Below are 18,687 nucleotides of genomic sequence, written 5' to 3' on the forward strand. Positions count from 1 at the left end.
CCAAGGAAAAAACGCCTATTTGGAAGTTTTAGTGAATCGTTCGCAAATCTCCGGTAACGATAAATGCTAGCGATACGATGCATGCGCAATGGCGTCGGCGGAGTATCAGGTATTCGTATCGGAAGTATCGGAACGATCCACTAAAACTGCGTTTTGTCTCGCGCTTTTTTTTTCTTATCTGTACCGAAACATTTTTCATGTGTTCGGGAAATTGCGAATGTTCTGAGGAGGATGGGGATCCCAATGCCCCTGTCCTATTTGCTTTAATTCCCGATAAACATTCAATTGTTTGTGTGATGGGAAAAAAAGAACTGTTAACGATAAATACCGAATCTGTGGGATAAAAAAATTCGCAAAACACCCAGGAATAAAGAAAAGAAGTAATAATAAACCCGTACACACAAAAACACTGATTATTAGAAGGCCGTATACTTTTGGGTGCATTTTTATGTAAAAAATTAGGCGAATGTTTTTTTTCTTTTGTTAATTTGTTTCTACAATATATAGGTGCACTTTGGTGAATTGTCTCGTGCGGGCGCATAAACGTCTTTTATCGAGGGAGACATGTCGGGAATAAAAGACGAACAATCAAGACGAGAAACTGTTCAATATTTATTTATAAACTACACTCTAAGAAAAAGTGAGCACCCCCCCTCGTCATCGTGCGTTTTGACGGCTGTAACTACCCCACAGGCTTACTTAACTACCCACTGGGCTCGAGCCATTGAGAGTTAGCACCCTGTTGGCAGGTGACAAGCATGGGGTAGTCACGTTTTATAAACTCTTGAATTGAACATTCAAGTGCATGCAGTCGTTCAATAGTAAAAGTCACTTCAAAAATCTCAAGAAGCACTTGAAACTTTTTTTTTGTGCGTTGGTTATCATTTATTCAAATTTGAACCGGTCGAAACAAGCGTGTGGCTCAGTTCGCCTAAACTGGCAGAAAACAAACAAGTACAGGCAACCTTGGTAGGCACCTGCTAAAACCGGAGGCAGATAAAAAGTATCGCGGTGGTCCTTTTTGGTTCCGTCGCGGGTTTTACCATGTACAGCAGCAAACAGCTGGCAGCTAGCGTCATGCTCGAGGAATTTAACTAGAAAAGCACAGGAAGCTACGCACAGGCGTGAGTTGACTTTAATGTTCGCCGGACGAGATACTCTCGTCGTTTGTTATTGTGCGGTTAAGTAAAGAGCGTGCCCTCAATAAAGGTGTGATCGGTCAGTTCTGTGTGCAGATCAGTTGCAACTGGCCTCCTCGGTTCCGCCGAACTTGCGCGCCTGTCGTACCCAATTTTTTTGCTTTCAAGTGCAGTGAAGTATGAAGCAATGAACACCACGACTGAGGCCGGACAGGACGAACGTATACATATATTTGGGAGCATGTCCGTGTATTTCACTATTTCTCTGTCTCGAGGTAACATGATTCGCCTTCTCTGGTTCATTTGGCACATTTCATCGAGCATACTCGATAAAAAAACGCTTCAAACAAGGCCGGTTCAGACACTAGCGTTTGACAGCGTTGCGTCGAGAACCGAAAGCCACTCACCGCCACGTCTGTGCTTCGTATCAAGCGTGGAATCCAATTCAAGGAATCATCTTGGCACGCGATATAAGCAGCAAGGATGTCCTGATTTCTTGCTGCCGCAACGAAGTCAGACGCACGCAGTCAAACACTACTGTCTTAACCAGGATTTAGATAATTTAGCATACGTATTTCGCGTTCGTTGCAGGTGAAGGCACGGGCCCGAAAGCAGCAGTTCTGCACTGTCCTCTTGGCGCGAGCGCGAGCGCATAGAACGGATATTTAGCGAAAAGAAGAAAACTGAAATAACGCTTCGGGGAGGACCGGCGGACGGGCTTCGCTAAAATCACCTGCGCGTGCTCAGTGTACTCAACGTGTACCCAACCGCCGGTAAAGTCAGTCTGGATATGTAAAAAGAGAAAATAAAATGCATCAGTGTGTTCAGAAAGTTGTGATTGCAGAAATTGTTTTCGATAATTAATCCAATTAATTAAACATGCTTCTGTATACTTGAAGTGTAGGCAAGCGAGAAAACGAAACTGTTCAAAATGTGACGTGTAGCAACTATTCAAACTTATTAATAACCTGCAGCTCACTTTTGCAATGGCCCTACATCACAGATACGAGCGCTTTCCTAAGGGCAGAAGAGGAAAAGAATATATACGGCTAAATCTTGCACAGTCTTTTCGTATTTATGCAAAATATGACAGTGGTCACCATCCTAATCGGTCACATAAAATACAGCAGTATATAAGCTGGTGGTGTCGACTAGACGTGTGTATAGGAATGTAGAGTGTCAATATGTGATGTTGTATCTTGTGCTCTTTCTGAATGCGTTGATGTATAAAATGCTGTGATGTCTGTATGTCGCGTATGAGTGAAGTGTGGCGTGGGATATGTACATACGGCAATGTCTGGCGAGGCGCTCAGTGCAAGAATTGCTGGTTTCTGTTTTTCTTTAGTTTGAGCGCTGTCCGTTAGGTGGCGCGTGTCACCGCCCAATTCAAGGAGTCGCGCGTTTATGTGTCTACTTATTTGAGTGAAAAACATGGAGGCGTTCCATGGCTCCCCGTAGCAGCCACAAAGGGTTCGGTCTGGTTCGGTTCTCGGCCTCTCGTCCAAATGGGATCAGTCGCATAGCCAGTTGAATGGGTGTTCCGTGCGGTGAATAGCGCAAAGTGCGTGCACAGACGCGGTGACGATTACCAGGGACTTGAAAGTGAATAACGAATGCTAACAAGTGAGCAGGAGCGTTGAACGATCGGAACCGACGCAGCTTAAATCGGTGATGCTTCGCCTCGCCGCTGTAAACCGAAAACGCCGGATCACTTGCGGCAAGCACAGCAAGCAGACGCTCTGTTCAGTAAAGACATCATTTTTCGATCTGGATGAGCATCGTACCGGCGTGCGGTCGTGTATCACTACTGCGTGATGCACGTTAAAGACCCCAGGCTAGCGGCTGTACCGCACTGGCTAAATTTCTCATCTACTGCTGGGAGACTCGTCGCCCCTGTGAGGCAGACCAAGTTCTAGGCTGTATAAACACACACACAACCCAATTTTTTTTAAAGACATCATTCCATTTGTCGCTATTTTGTTTCCTTCTTTGAATGGTTTCTGGCCGCGAAGTAAATGCAGCCGGCCTCGCGAAAGCAATCGCAGACAAACCCCCTCGAATGCGCCCCCCCCCCCCCCCCCCCCTCACATCGTCGCCCCTACTCGTATTATAGGTGCGGTGCCGGTGCTTCGAGGCGCGTTTCGGAGTGCTTTGTGCGCACGGAAGGCAGCGAACGGGCGTACGCACTTGAGAATCGTATTTTAGCAAAAAGCAGTCCAGCTCGCTAGGCCTTACTCGAATTGCTCCACTGCCGCTTGCCAGCCGCCATGTTGCTTTTGGGAGTGCTCACTGTGGTTACCTGCTGATTGCGTGCCGTGTGACTGCCCATGGGGTTGTTAGTATAACGAGAGGGGGGGGGGGGGGGGGTAGCGATATCTGTGACGGCTTCTGACTACCCCAAGTATAGTACCCTACGACAACCCTTTTGTTGAGAGTGCATAGCGCACCACCATGATGTTCGTAATGTGTTTGCACCTGTTATATCATCGCTGAGCCAATCATAATCATAAAAAGGCCCAATTGCTTGCTCTTTACGTAACACTAAGAAACTGTGCAATCTGTTTGTGCCTTCATATCTTGCGAGCGCGTCTTCATTTGGCTGCAATCTCGCTTGGCCTCTAGCTCCCGCCTTATTTTTACGCGGTTTCGAGAGTTCGTTGTTCAGTTTACATTTTCTGCTTGCTTCGTGTATAAAGAGCAGGTGAACCACGGGACGATCGGGATTATGAATAAAAGGTAACGATTACAAGCATTGTCACCTTGATATTTCTTGACTGGTGCGAACCAACCAAGGTTCTGGCGCGGTTGTACGAGATGCACGGATTTCCCAATCAATTGCAGATTTTATTACACGATGTTGAGCTCTTTTATCTGTATAAACCACGTGAAATAACTCATAAAAAACAACGGAGCTGCATTCTGTAATGTTGCGCACAAACATGCAAACGTCACGTGCGGCCTGATCGTTCATGTACTTTGGAAGTTTTTTTTTTTTTTTTTTTTGTGCATTCAACATTGCTTCAAATGTTCAAACTGCAATCGACTGCACATATGTTCTCGAAGAAAGCGTGTTAAATCGCGACGCCGAATGCAGGCAAGATGATGTTTGTTTGACCAGCACTTTCTATCTATTTCCAGTCTGATAGGAACGCCGAATTGGCCAAAGCTCCAAAGCTCTAAGTTTGAGATGTCAAAATATGAAGGAAGAAATATTTTAACGCGGGACGTCAAGTTGATAAAAAAAAAAATGTAAAATATTTTCACGGGTTTGGGAAATGGCGTCACGGGCGTCAGAATAATATTTCAAATTGTTTTCAAGGTCGACGTTGAAACAGTCAGCGCCATTTATGTATCTAGGTGTTTATGTATTTATTTGGGTATGTATGCCTTCAATTATTTACCTGTTTATTGGATCCTCAATTCATGTATCTTAATACAAGGGACGGGCTTATGAAAGATCTGGTTTTCCGGTCTTCGTCCTACATGTTTATTCTTTCTTTCATCTCTGACCACACTAATGCGCTCTTCGTCCATTAATAATAAGACAATAAAGCTGTACGTAAGTTAATTTTGTTTCTTCTTCAAAGACAGCTTGAATATGCGGTTTGCTCTGTTTTCTTCGATTTCGATGGAACTGGCTCGGAGGTGAATTTTAGGTGTTTAGCGGTATTTACCGAATGCACGGAAGCCCATTTAAAAGACAAACGCGAGTCTGCCTAACCGACAGCTGATTTTGTGACATGACCACTCGGAAGCCCAAAGTAAATCGGAGTTCATCTACGACAACCCCTTTTCGTAAGTGAGCGCCATCCAGTGGCTGCTACTTAAATTATCCGAGTCCTCCATTCCTTGGGAACATACGTTGTGAAGATGTATCGGACGCGAGGGCTATATCAGCGTTTGACATGGACTCGACGTGGATCCCATCAGACGCTTCGTACCCAAGAAATGGCGACCGCCAATGTTGCCCGATGGGGATTTTGAAAAAGGTCTATTGTGTCCGACCGTTTCGCCTTATCGTTCCAGGTGAATCTCGTGGTTGGCATGGCGCCCGTCGCAGACATCACGCACATTCAAACTCCCCTGACTTTGCTCGCCCCGTTCGCTGAACCAATTGCCGTAAGTGTCTTCACGGTGCATCCCAAAACTTACTTTAAAAAAAAGTATATATATATATATATATATATATATATATATATATATATATATATATATTGACTTAATTATTTGTATATTTATTGTATCCTCGGGGCATATATATTTAAAGAGTTGAGGTTCTTTAAAAACATGTGAAAGTCAAACATACAGACCTGATATTCATTACATAGGAAAGGATGAGTAAAGTAACATCGGGCATTGAATTTAGAAAAATAAATGCTTGTGATTGATGTGGGCGTGAACGGGATACGTTATGGGACATTATTAATTACTTCATGAAAGGATCAATATCACTGATTGCGACCGGAGAGGCGGGCAGACGATTTCTGTCGAGTCACGTTTTGTGAAGGAAATCCCGCAGGAATAGGTCCCGGAAAGTGGTGAATTTAATAGAATAGTAGAATATTCGTAATTAAAATGCGGACCAAAACATTGCCACGTCACTTTCCTCTTGGGTGGTGAGCTCAGTATTGACAGCTACGTCATATTTTGAGCGAGACCACCAAATAAACGGGTACTACTAGGTACGTTTCCTTGGATACAAAGGCTAAAAAAATTCAAGGGGAACGCGGCATCAATATTGACCAAAAAGGAAAAAAAAATTGTCATGCAGTGAGTTTAGTTTTTGAGAACAAACTAAACTAAAACAAATCGCTCATCTCTTTTACGAATACTCTCACATGGCAGTAGTTCTGTCCGTCGTGCAATTAATTTTATTTTTCATAAAAATGTGTGGCCAAGCGCGGCCGCAAGATGTCATATTGGAAACTGCCGATACTCAAAATATACACAAATCTAGATAGTTTTTTTTTTTTTTTTTTTTGCAGATTGTGGATTTGTTAATGCATTTAAAAAAATCATCATCTCTGTTTTCCGTTCTATATTAAGCTTGCTGCGCCTTGACGAAGTCGTAGATGCGTTCAGTCATATTTCTGTTTTGAGAATGGCAGAAATTATCTTTCCCCAACTTTTCTGAGTCAAATTACTCGAAAACACCTGTGCATGGTTAAAATCTTCCAAAATGACCATATCAGATTCAAATAATGTATCGACCAATCAGAAGACTGCCAAGTGTACTTCGACTCAGCTTGAGCAGTCATATCCTCAATATTTCACTTCAAATAACGGCGTCATTGGCCTTCCTACACACCCTGCCTTATTGAGTTCGAAGGTTAAGCACTTACAAAAGGACGTCATTCAGAGATGCGAAGTTGTATTTCGAAAAGAGGACAGATTGTTGCGCTCGACGGACAAGTCTACATCCGGTTATTTTTGTGTCGGTTTCTCAGAACTTCATCGACATCTTTACGAAGGGAGGACTGCTGACGTCCAGCCAGCTGACCCAGACCGTGATTGGCGCTGCCTGCAATAACGTCTTTCGTGGGCTTTGTTTCCTTCCTATCAACATTGTTGTTGGGGCCAGTCAAGAACAGCTGAACACGGTAAGCTTTCTTTAAAAAAAGAATTGTGCTGACTCGCGTAGTAATCAAGCATCATCACATATATATTCATTGAAAGGGAGCTATACACCTCTACAGTGCCTATAATCCTGGCTAAAAATCGCTGCCCATTGGGTTGTGGACACATGCCCTGCGTAAGATATTCCGTGAAAGAGCTGCTGCGCATAATTACAGTGCCCGACACAGCCTAGTAAACAAAGATGCCAGCGCAGAGAAGGTGAATATTAGATCAATTATACACAAAAGAATCAGAGGAAAAAAATGTTTAGTCCAGTTTTGGGTGTTCCTGCTAAACAATACGTCCAACATAAAAAAAATACTTGACAATTAATGGGGTGTATTGGGAGGAAATGCGCTAGGATTAGTTGTTCTTACCCCCTTTTTACCCATTTCCGTCCGTGCGCGATCCCTTTCCCATCGTTTATCACGACAGCAATATGACTAGTGGATGGAACCGCATCCATCGTTTCAACTACACACACACATCGCAGCAGAGCGTCAACTGAGCAGCCCGAATTCATCTGCGCCGCGACTCCTCCTCTCTCGCTCTGCGCCAGCTGTGCTACGCTCCTTTGACGAAAACGAAAACCGTCCTTTTGACGAAAACCCGGCGGTGTCTGTCAGTTCGTCAGCTCCGGGGAGAGAGGGAAAGGGTGACGCGTGTGACGTCGGGGATTTGGACCAATAGGAGAGTCGCATGCGTCACCCTCAACACTCTTTCTCCATTTCTGTCCGGCGCTGAGAAACTGACAGACACAAAACGAGCGTCCGTATGCTAAAGCATTAAAAATATTACGGTACGAGAACAGTTAGTGTTACACCTGCGAGACGGACATTTAAAAGGCACTTGAAATTCAATAACAGGGGCCATGAAACAATTTCTTTAACATCTTTCTTCTTACCTTTCCTCTTCGGCTTACAAGTTGCGCAGCCTGGCAGCGTTACTAAACAGTTCAAAAGGAGGGAAAGGAGAAAGCCCCCTCTGCTCGGACCTTCTTTTTCGTACCCGGACGTCGCTATTCTCCCCTTAGAAGATTGGCCCGTCTCTCAAAACTCGTACAAAAGTTGTTTTCGCTCCATACCGCCCGTTGGTGTGGAAGCTACGTGCTGGTTGGACCAGCCACACTTCTATCTTTTGCCACACTTCTTTCTCTTGCGCATACCCGCGCGCAGTGAATGGGGTGAGGCATAGTCTCCTCTATGATAAAAGCCTGGCTGCGGCAGTTTGATGACGAAGCCATAGAGTGCCCGGTCGCAGATTCGCAGCGCGAGGATCTGGTAGCTCAGAGTATTTCTCGGGGAGTCCGGTATTCAGCGCACAGGGTTTGCAGCGGCGAGGGCCTGAAACATGGTTTCCAAACCCGAAGAGAAAGAAGCGGCAGCGAGCGGACATTCCATCGCTGAAAAGAAGTGTGTTTCGGCGTCTCGCCGCAGCGGGGCGCCCGTTACATGAATCTTGTCTGCCACTCTACCTTTTCACTTTTGGCGGCCGCGTTTCGTGGCGATCTGCCAGGCTTTGTCAGTATAGAGGAGGCTATGGGTCAGGTGATAAAAGGGAGGTGGCTGATTGGTCCGGCAAGCGCGTAGCTCCCACCGCACTGTCATTTTAGGGGTGAACGGAATGTAGTAAGGCCGGTGTCGGTGTAACGTGCTTTGGGGCCGGATGAAAAATTGGGTTGTGCGAATGTTTATACTGCCTAAAACTTGGTCTGCCGCGACGGGCCTCCCATCAATAGATAAGAAATTTTGCCAGTGCAGTACAACCGCTCGCCTGGGGTCTTTAAAGGTGCCCTAATAATGAATCTGAAAGCGGGCGACGGGCCTCCCATCAATAGATAAGAAATTTTGCCAGTGCAGTACAACCGCTCGCCTGGGGTCTTTAATGGTGCCCTAATAATGAATCTGAAAGCGGGCGACGGGCCTCCCATCAATAGATAAGAAATTTTGCCAGTGCAGTACAATTGCTCGCCTGGGGTCATTAAATGTGCCCTAATAATGAATCTGAAAGCGGGCGACGGGCCTCCCATCTCTAGATACGAAATTTTGCCAGCGCAGTACAACCGCTCGCCTGGGGTCTTTAAAGGTGCCCTAATAATGAATCTGAAAGCGGGCGACGGGCCTCCCATCAATAGATAAGAAATTTTGCCAGTGCAGTACAATTGCTCGCCTGGGGTCATTAAATGTGCCCTAATAATGAATCTGAAAGCGGGCGACGGGCCTCCCATCTGTAGATAAGAAATTTTGCCAGCGCAGTACAACCGCTCGCCTGGGGTCTTTAATGGTGCCCTAATAATGAATCTGAAAGCGGGCGACGGGCCTCCCATCTGTAGATAAGAAATTTTGCCAGCGCAGTACAACCGCTCGCCTGGGGTCTTTAAAGGTGCCCTAATATTGAATCTGAAAGCGGGCGACGGGCCTCCCATCTGTAGATAAGAAATTTTGCCAGCGCAGTACAACCGTTCGCCTGGGGTCTTTAAAGATGCCCTAATAATGAATCTGAAAGCGGGCGACGGGCCTCCCATCTCTAGATACGAAATTTTGCCAGCGCAGTACAACCGCTCGCCTGGGGTCTTTAAAGGTGCCCTAATATTGAATCTGAAAGCGGGCGACGGGCCTCCCATCTGTAGATAAGAAATTTTGCCAGCGCAGTACAACCGCTCGCCTGGGGTCTTTAAAGATGCCCTAATATTGAATCTGAAAGCGGGCGACGGGCCTCCCATCTGTAGATAAGAAATTTTGCCAGCGCAGTACAACCGTTCGCCTGGGGTCTTTAAAGATGCCCTAATAATGAATCTGAAAGCGGGCGACGGGCCTCCCATCTCTAGATACGAAATTTTGCCAGCGCAGTACAACCGCTCGCCTGGGGTCTTTAAAGGTGCCCTAATAATGAATCTGAAAGCGGGCGACGGGCCTCCCATCAATAGATAAGAAATTTTGCCAGTGCAGTACAATTGCTCGCCTGGGGTCATTAAATGTGCCCTAATAATGAATCTGAAAGCGGGCGACGGGCCTCCCATCTGTAGATAAGAAATTTTGCCAGCGCAGTACAACCGCTCGCCTGGGGTCTTTAATGGTGCCCTAATAATGAATCTGAAAGCGGGCGACGGGCCTCCCATCTGTAGATAAGAAATTTTGCCAGCGCAGTACAACCGCTCGCCTGGGGTCTTTAAAGGTGCCCTAATATTGAATCTGAAAGCGGGCGACGGGCCTCCCATCTGTAGATAAGAAATTTTGCCAGCGCAGTACAACCGTTCGCCTGGGGTCTTTAAAGATGCCCTAATAATGAATCTGAAAGCGGGCGACGGGCCTCCCATCTCTAGATACGAAATTTTGCCAGCGCAGTACAACCGCTCGCCTGGGGTCTTTAAAGGTGCCCTAATATTGAATCTGAAAGCGGGCGACGGGCCTCCCATCTGTAGATAAGAAATTTTGCCAGCGCAGTACAACCGCTCGCCTGGGGTCTTTAAAGATGCCCTAATATTGAATCTGAAAGCGGGCGACGGGCCTCCCATCTGTAGATAAGAAATTTTACCAGCGCAGTACAACCGCTCGCCTGGGGTCTTTAAAGATGCCCTAATATTGAATCTGAAAGCGGGCGACGGGCCTCCCATCCCTAGATACGAAATTTTGCCAGCGCAGTACAACCGCTCGCCTGGGGTCTTTAAAGGTACCCTAATAATGAATCTGAGAGCGCCTCAATATGGCGATAACACACTCTGCTGGCTCTAAGCAGCATAGATATATCTGAATCATGACAATACGCAACCGAATTCCCTAATAAAAAAAAATTAAAAAAAATCGAAGATCGCAACACACCGAGGTCAACTACCACATCTACGGAACCAGGACCACAGTCAGCCAATAGCAAGCGAAGGACCCTCGCGCCTCCGACGGGTAGAACCGCGGAGTGATATGTCGAATGTGCGCGGCTCGTTAGCCATGCACCCCGGACAACGATGCAACCGAAGAGCCGACGACTGGACATTTCACTCCCGCGGAAACAAAAAAGAAAAAAAAATAGAGTGCCCTGGTTTTGAAACGATTATTCCTTTATTATGTGCCATCTCCGCGAAAAAATAACATTCTTCGACTACTCTTATTTGCTTTTATCATCTACAAAAGCATACACAGTTTGTTATAACAGCGTTGGCAAGCTCAGGGAATTGTAGCGTTTTTATTGATAACATGTTGTCCTGGCTCTCGGAACAATGCTCCTCACATCGTTTGAGATGACCTAGGCGTCTGCGATTTTTTATTGCTTTTTTAATAGGAAAATTAGTCGCCCATCGTTATGATTTACCAATTTCTATGATGCTTAGAGCCGACAGAGTGAGTTATCATCATATTAAAGTGATCTCAGAAACCTCCACAAGGCACCTTTATCAGGCATCACACAGATAGTGATACATGACCGCACTCCGGTATGATTATCATCCGGAACTTACCTGGCAAGGGTGGGGATTGAACCCCGAATTCCCGGGCTCTGCAGCGCGAGCCCTGGATGCACGTGCTCCGAGCTGGTGACAATGACACCCAAAGAAGTTCGGAAAACGAGCCTTGGCTCTTAAGGAAATTGATGTTTCCAGTGCGCGAGCACTGAACATAGCATCTATAGAAATGTAAACAGCGTGTTTAATATTATTTCGGACATATTTACTAAACAAAAGGGGGCGAGAGTTGGAGCACACCCTTCTTCATACTGTGTTTCAATAAACAGGAGGTTATGGTTGGAGGAGTTCAGTTTTCATCATATATTTATAAGGCACGGCAGACATTATATGAGGAGATAATTGCCATAGTAATACGTTCACACGACTGTGAAGGCACCTTTAGCTAAGGAAACTTTATTCTCTGCGGCCAATCATTTGACAATCGTACGCGCGTGGCGTGTGCTCGCGACCCAAGAGCACGGGCTGATTCGCCGATAGCCAAGGGACCTATGTTAAATGCACCTTTATGTTGACCGTGTGAATGGCGTATACGAAGGCTAATTATTTAATATTCGTTAATTAATTTCTCAATTATTGATTTTACAGGCCGTGTTGATTTTGCAGTATTGACGGGAAAATACTGCTAGAGAATTGCAAGAATTTTCAAGCAAGTAAATGTTTTTTTTAGATATCAATTAATATATTTTCACATTTTTTATCCTGATTTAAAATCTCCGACGCTCCAAATTTCCTACTCGGAGCCCTGCAACTACACGGAACATATAGCGCACTGGAGCATGACACACCGTAACTATCCACGACCAGCAGGCGCCGTGTATGCTTCTGTTGCTTGACCTTCTCTTACAGCGTTGTTTTCCCTCCTTAATCACGTATGACCCGAAAGAGCCGCTTCCGACCGCACGGTGATGACGAGCCTGGGATCTCATGGATACAGGTTGCAGACGCCGAAATTTTGTAGGTTTGAGTGGAAAGAAAAAAAAAAAAAGTCAGTGACGATAAAAAGTTTCGTTAAATATTTTAATACTCCTGAAATGTTTAGAGACTCGCTTCGAGCACATACGCGGATGGTTACTATGACTGATCTATTTATTGACCATGCATCCAGCTTACTTCTAAATTCAAGATGGCATTCTTGAACTGGCTTGTCGACAGGAAACTACCAAACTTGTCAGCGATGTTACGTGGTTCCCACTGGCAGCGTGAGACAGAATTTGGCGATGCGCTACCAACACACCACTGTTCAATAGACAGCACGTGAATTGTTTTTCAGGCGAGATGCACGAACAAACCTTTTTCCAGAATGCTAACTGATGTTTCAGATTTCCAACCGAAGCTTATTTATTCGTTGAGCTAAGCATTCTAAAAAAGGCAAGATCCAACTGTCTTTACATTTCGACAACTTTTCCTTCGATGTGCTGTCGGTACGCTACCGTTCGATAGATAGCGCGTTAATTTGTTTCCAGGCGAGATGCACAAAACATACCTCTTCCAAAACGCTAATTGTTCTCTTGGCTTTGAAATAAAATCGTTCTCCCCTTCTGTACTAAGCACGATTCAATTGGAAAGGAGCAGCGGTCCGAATGTTTGCACCGATCATCTCGAGCACCTGTCTGTCGTCGCCGCCATCTTGTTTACAGGTGGGATGCAAGGTTACTAAAGCACTGAGTTGGGAAACTCACCCTTGAAACCCAAACCGTTAGCCTCTACCGAGACAAAACTGGTCACTATACAGGCGCCACCCTTTAGCGATCAGTCGAAATATGCAAGCTAATTGATATAGCTACTGTGAAATGTCACTCTGAGATGGCGCCACAGGCTCTTGCGTGACTCGACTTTAACCAATGCGCGCAGCCGAGTGGTCCCCAAAGTGGCCGCTGCGGAAGAAATGGCGGCGTGGCGGAGCTACTTTTTAAAGCACGCTTTATGGCAGTTTCCCAGATGTGTTGTTCTAGTAACATTGACGTGATGTCATTCGCTCTCTGAGAAAAATTCGGTGCACGATGAGCGCGCTCGAGTGTCAGTCTCCAGGGTCGTTCTGTCCGTCTAGTGAACGGAGCGCCGAACCTTCGCGCTCCGGAGCACGCACTTTACGCATCCCATGGGCAGGGCGTGCGGCGCGCTTTTTGCGCGCAACATTTAAATCGGGCTTATAATAGTGAATGTTTATCAATTGATGACTAAAATTCATTACATGTTTGCAAATTATTTTAATGTATCTGCCCTATTCGCAATTGCCGTCAATTCTGTAATTTAGAGCATGGCACGTAAAAACCAATAATTAAAAACACCAGTAAACAGAGCATAGCTAATTAGACAATATATCATAACGACTATCTTCCATCTCACGTCCGCCGAGCATGTTAAATACAAGGTGAAGACGGCACTCGTCTAGTAACTTTCATCTCTTAAAAAAATAAAATAAAAATAAATATATATTTGTCTGAATTAAATGCGAACGCCCTGTGTACCTATAAAGGCGCTAATTCTCTATACGATGAAGCAAAGCGGACACTTCGTGCAAACCCTGCCAGTTGAGCGTTGTGAGTGTACCACGTGACTGCTTCCCCGGAGGTCAGCTGTCACTCTCACGGCATTTTGAATAGTGCGGCGCGCAACGTCTACTGCGAACCGCCGTAAGTCGAAAAAAATATAGAAAAGAAATATTACATACCTTTCCAGCTCACAATTAATTTTAATACTGATTTGTGGCGTCAGCATTCATTCATTCATTCATTGATCCATTCATTCATTCATTCATATATTGATTGTTTTATTAAATGTGCTGCCCGAACGGCGAATATATTTTAAGGTGCGCACTATATCGGTGGCAGAAAATCGTAAAGAAACACCGTACACATCGCGACACTATTAGCGCGAACACGACATTGGCGCATTTTCGCATTTTACTTCTAAATAGTATTAGCGATCACGAAATTTTATCGCTTACAATAGAGAACTAAGTGATCTCTTTCCGTAGCAATAATAACTTGGATGACATCCCTTGGTTTCAAAAAGAAAAACTGGAAAAATCAGCGATCGCTTGTTCGCGCTAGCAGTGTCGCGCTCTCTATATAAAAAAAAAAAAAAAAAAAAAAAAACACGAACAAAGTATGTTAGCGTGGAAGAATACAAAAAAAATATATTCAATGCACTCTCCAAGTTTCCAGCCATATAAGAAGGTGTTATCAAAAAGTATAAACACCGCTAAAGTTTCTTTTTTTTTTTTTTTAAATCAGTTGTGTCCAAATGACGGGGATGCGCAATATCCATAAGAAAGACAGCACAGAAAGATACCTCTCAAGTCAGATTGGCAGCAGCTGAAAGATTTTGCGCTGCAATTTCTAAATTCGACTCAAGTAAAAAGGTGCCTTGAAATACATGGTCCGAACATCTGAGGCTCACACGCTTTCGGTTTGTTCTACAGCGATATGCAAACTATCTCGCTTCGATCTGTATGTCTACTGTACCACCTTGCGTTCGTGTATTGCTGCGGCATGAGGCAGGTAAAAGACACCAGATAAGCTGGTGTTCGGGAATGGATAAATTTTTCATCTACAGCAAAGACGTCAGGCACCCGATGGTCACTATCTTTACGTTGTCTCCAGATATACGCCACAGAACCTAAACTACTATTTAATGTTAGGCTCGGGGCGGCAAGCCTCTAATGCATGCGCCACTTCAAGCTTATGTAACGGTGTGGTTTCCTTGGAAAAAAATATTATCATTAGCATCATTAGGTCAGTAGTAGCCCTGTTGCTATGTTTAAAATTGCACTTTGTTTTTATTTTGTTCTCTAGCTTCTGCAAAGGCATTATATTATAATTCTAATTTATATCACCTGAATGCCAGTTGATACTACCGTTTCGCAAGATAAACTTTAAAGCGAGCCACGAATTTCGAAAGCCTTTGGCATAATGTCATCTCAAATGGCGCCAAGACAAGCGCATAAATGTAATTTTTAACTTCTCATTTAAAAAAAAAAAAACACGAATGAGAAAACAAAAAAATAAGAAACCAGATCTTGCATTGTATACACTAGTCCAAAAATTAGGCGCCAAAACTAAAAAAAAAAAGAAGAAATATTAGTAATTTAAGTGCCTTGAGTTTTTTTAGTGAAATTCCCATTCTACCAAATCGCTTCTCCGTCATGCATTCAGCTATGGTCACAGTGATGGTTGCAGTAACCAAAACAAAAGTGAAATTACTCACAGGTGCATACTAATGTGTGCTTGCTACCAATAAGACACCATCATTTCAGGATAATATTATATTACAAGAGTCTTGCGGTCTTGTCTTGCTTACCATACTAAACAGCTTCAGATGCAGTGCTTGATTAAATATTCATTTTGTTGCCAGCTATGTTAGTGTCCCATGGACACTGTTGCAGTTCTCGGGTTTCTATAGCAAATATCCGTCTTGGCAGCATTATTTGTTTATTCCTACATATATGTTTTTTTATTAAAGAAAATGAAGTCGTTTTGAACAATATATTCTGCATGAATTCTTTTCTGCTAACGTCCATATATCAAAACAGGTTTTTGTGTTGTTTCTCTTCTATTTGTCCAGACAAGGATTCCAGTGTATATAGCGCACATGCCGGCGGGTACGTCCACGCAGAACATCGTCCACTATGCACAGGTACACGAAACTTCTAGTACTGCTCTTTTTGAAGTTCAGAAAGTAAAAAAAGGCAGAATACGAGTCGTTTACAATTCTCTGTAATTCCAAATTAAAGAGCAGCTCTTGAGAACGAGCAGGGGAGGGCACGGAGGGGAGAGTATGCCCCTCTTCCCCCTCTGTGCCCTCCCCTTCTCCTCTCCTGCTCCCCTCCCATTCAGCGTGAAATTGATCGAAAATTTCCCCACTAAATTTAGCGGGAAAATGTTCCCGCTAAACTTGGCAGAAAAATTTTCCCGCTAAATTTACGGAAAAATTGTCCCGCTAAATTAAGCAGGAAGTTTTCCCCGCTAACTTTAGCGGGGAAATGACCCATAAGGCAACGCGCGGTTACACCGACGGCGACGCCGCTCAACCCGGAAATGGGCGCCTAAGAGCTGGGCTCTAATATTGGCAAAAAATGAAAAGAAAAAATGAATGACGTTTACAGACACAGTATCTGTAATGCGGAAATAGAGCGCAGCTCTTGAGGAGGAGGAAATCTTTCCCCCTCCGCCGTCTCCGTACCGTCTCCTCCTCCACTCCTACTCTCAAATCAAATAAAATCAAATCAAGGTTTATTTAGACAACCGTCGAGGAATACAGCTGTCTGGGGGGCCGCCACAAAAGGCATCGACATGCCTGACAAGGCGACAGCCCCCCGCCCTCTCCACGGTCAGACAAAATTAAAGACTTAGATAAAAGAATGAAAGACTCCTCCTCCTCTTCCTCCATTCCCTCCCTTCCCCCTCCTTCAATTCGGTTTCCCTGCTAAATTTAGCGGGGAGAATGAAGCCACATGACTTGGTGTTACGTCACCTATGAACGAATAGTTTCTTCGAATATAGCCTGAAATTGAATTGGCTTTGAGGTCACGTGATGTAAAATTCCCCGCTAAATCTTGTGAGGAAACTGAATTTGTCCGCTAAATTGTGCGGGGAAATGAAGTGGTGTTGAAGTCACGTAGTGGGGAACTGCATTGGTGCTGGGGTCACGTGACGGTCAATTTTCCTGCCTAAACTACCGGAGAAAGTGAATTTGTCCGGTAAATCAAGCATAGGAACTGAATTTCCCCGCTACATTTAGCGGGGAATCAAATTGGTGTTGAGGTCACATAACGTCAATTTTCCCGCTAAATTTAGCGCGGTTACGCCAACGCCGACGCGGACGCTGACGCCGCAAGACACGGAAATGGGCGCTTAAGAGCTGCGCTCTAAAAACGTCAAAGAGAATGCGTACCAGCGTTTAGATATTAGTGCAAGTGACATGTAATTTCGAGTCATGAGGTGCATGCTTTTTAATCCGAACAATCATGTGCATCGGCACAAGTTACTGTTATCGGTAGAAATATTGCTATGTTAAAAGTGTATTATAGAATCAATGTTAAAAACTCTGGGCTTCCTTAAATATTGCAACGAATAGCTGACGTGCAGTCTTTTGCTTTTCCAGATGTACAAGGCAAAGAATTTCATAATGTACGACTATGGCAAAGAAAGAAACATGGACATCTATGGTCAGGTTAGTATGCTTTTCACTAGTCACACTCGGCGTTTGGCATTGTCTTGCATTCTGACATGATCCGATTCGGGCAATGATAGGGGCTGTAACCTTATGACAGCGTTTAAATAAGACGACATATGCACTACATTGGCTTAGAGATATGTGCAGTACCATTTCAGCTCCTTTAACACATTTTCGAAATTCAGTGGTCGCGAGTGGGTTAACAAATGTTTTGCTCGAGGAGTGGTCGTTTGTCTCAATTTAAGGAAAGCAAGAACGATTTTTTACTCTTTCTACTTTAGCATAGCTCGCTCTGGGTAGGGGAAAACCACCAATTGGGACTGTTAGAGATATTTACGTGAGAAGCTTGTCCAGTTTTTCGTAACCAGCGGCTGCCTGAGGTCTGCATGCGAACAGGTTGTGCGAAGTTTCGATGATTGGATATGCCGCGGCTTCCTTTTTATTTTTTTTTATCCGCCAACGACCAGTGCCATCTCCTGGTATGAAATTTCCTGTTACCGACTACGCTTTATGGCAAGCGCATTGCTCAATTGCAGGTCGTTTTCTGAATGCACTAGCACGAGCAGCACAAACAAGTACGCAGCTCGATCAGCAGGTTTCCAAAATTTCATCTAACGGCTTAAAAACTATACAATACTAAATGTTACGAGGGTGCTTAGTCTTCTGGGAGGTATAATTAGTCAAAATTGCACAGATGCCTGATGCTTCAGAGCAAGGTGACCGTGTCAACGTCACACTGGTTTGCAAGCCTCTTTGTTTTGAAGGAAAAACGAGGAAAAGAAAATCTCACATTGTATTGTTTACTTTTAAGCTAAAGGGAAAATAGGCTGTAGTGTTCTACATCGTAAGGAAAAAGGGAGCGCGACTTAGACTTTCGGGGGACTAAATGTGCTGACACTACCACTTGTCGCCTTGGGGCTAACGGGACGGGAGCAACCTTTTCACCCCTTCCGTCAGTCCTTCAGAGTTGGACCCCCATGACTAACATCTGCGCCCTAGAATTTGACTACTTGTGGCGCCCTTGCATTTGGACGCATGGGATTTAATATTGCGCAATTGCATTTAGACCACTGGGACTTAGAGTTAATCTTTTGCATTTGGTTCCAAGTCGTTACATTTTGAACCCTTGCTGTTAGTCTTCTCGTACTCAAAGTTTCAGTCCACAATTTGCGCACAACTGAAGAAATATGCCTCGCGAATGTCTACTGGTATCCTAGTGTACTGCAATCTCAGAAACAGAAAGTTGCAGTTCAAGTCAAACGTAACTTCATTGCCTCGTAGATAAAAATTACGTTTAAGGAT

General features: G+C 44.5%; 1 protein-coding gene across 1 annotated transcript in view; it reads left to right on the forward strand.

The window, feature by feature from the left end:
* Window positions 1-18,687, forward strand: part of LOC115310654 (lipase member K) — a 58,362-nt gene that overhangs the window by 33,389 nt on the left and 6,286 nt on the right. Inside the window, exons 6-9 of the mRNA XM_040206516.3 lie at window positions 5,166-5,258; window positions 6,587-6,739; window positions 15,775-15,846; window positions 17,314-17,382. Of these exons, the coding sequence (XP_040062450.2) occupies window positions 5,166-5,258; window positions 6,587-6,739; window positions 15,775-15,846; window positions 17,314-17,382 (387 nt within the window). The remainder of the gene's footprint in view (window positions 1-5,165; window positions 5,259-6,586; window positions 6,740-15,774; window positions 15,847-17,313; window positions 17,383-18,687) is intronic.

This window comes from Ixodes scapularis, unplaced genomic scaffold (assembly GCF_016920785.2).
Source record: "Ixodes scapularis isolate PalLabHiFi unplaced genomic scaffold, ASM1692078v2 PGA_scaffold4__175_contigs__length_147842914, whole genome shotgun sequence".
Taxonomy (NCBI): Eukaryota; Metazoa; Arthropoda; class Arachnida; order Ixodida; family Ixodidae; genus Ixodes; species Ixodes scapularis.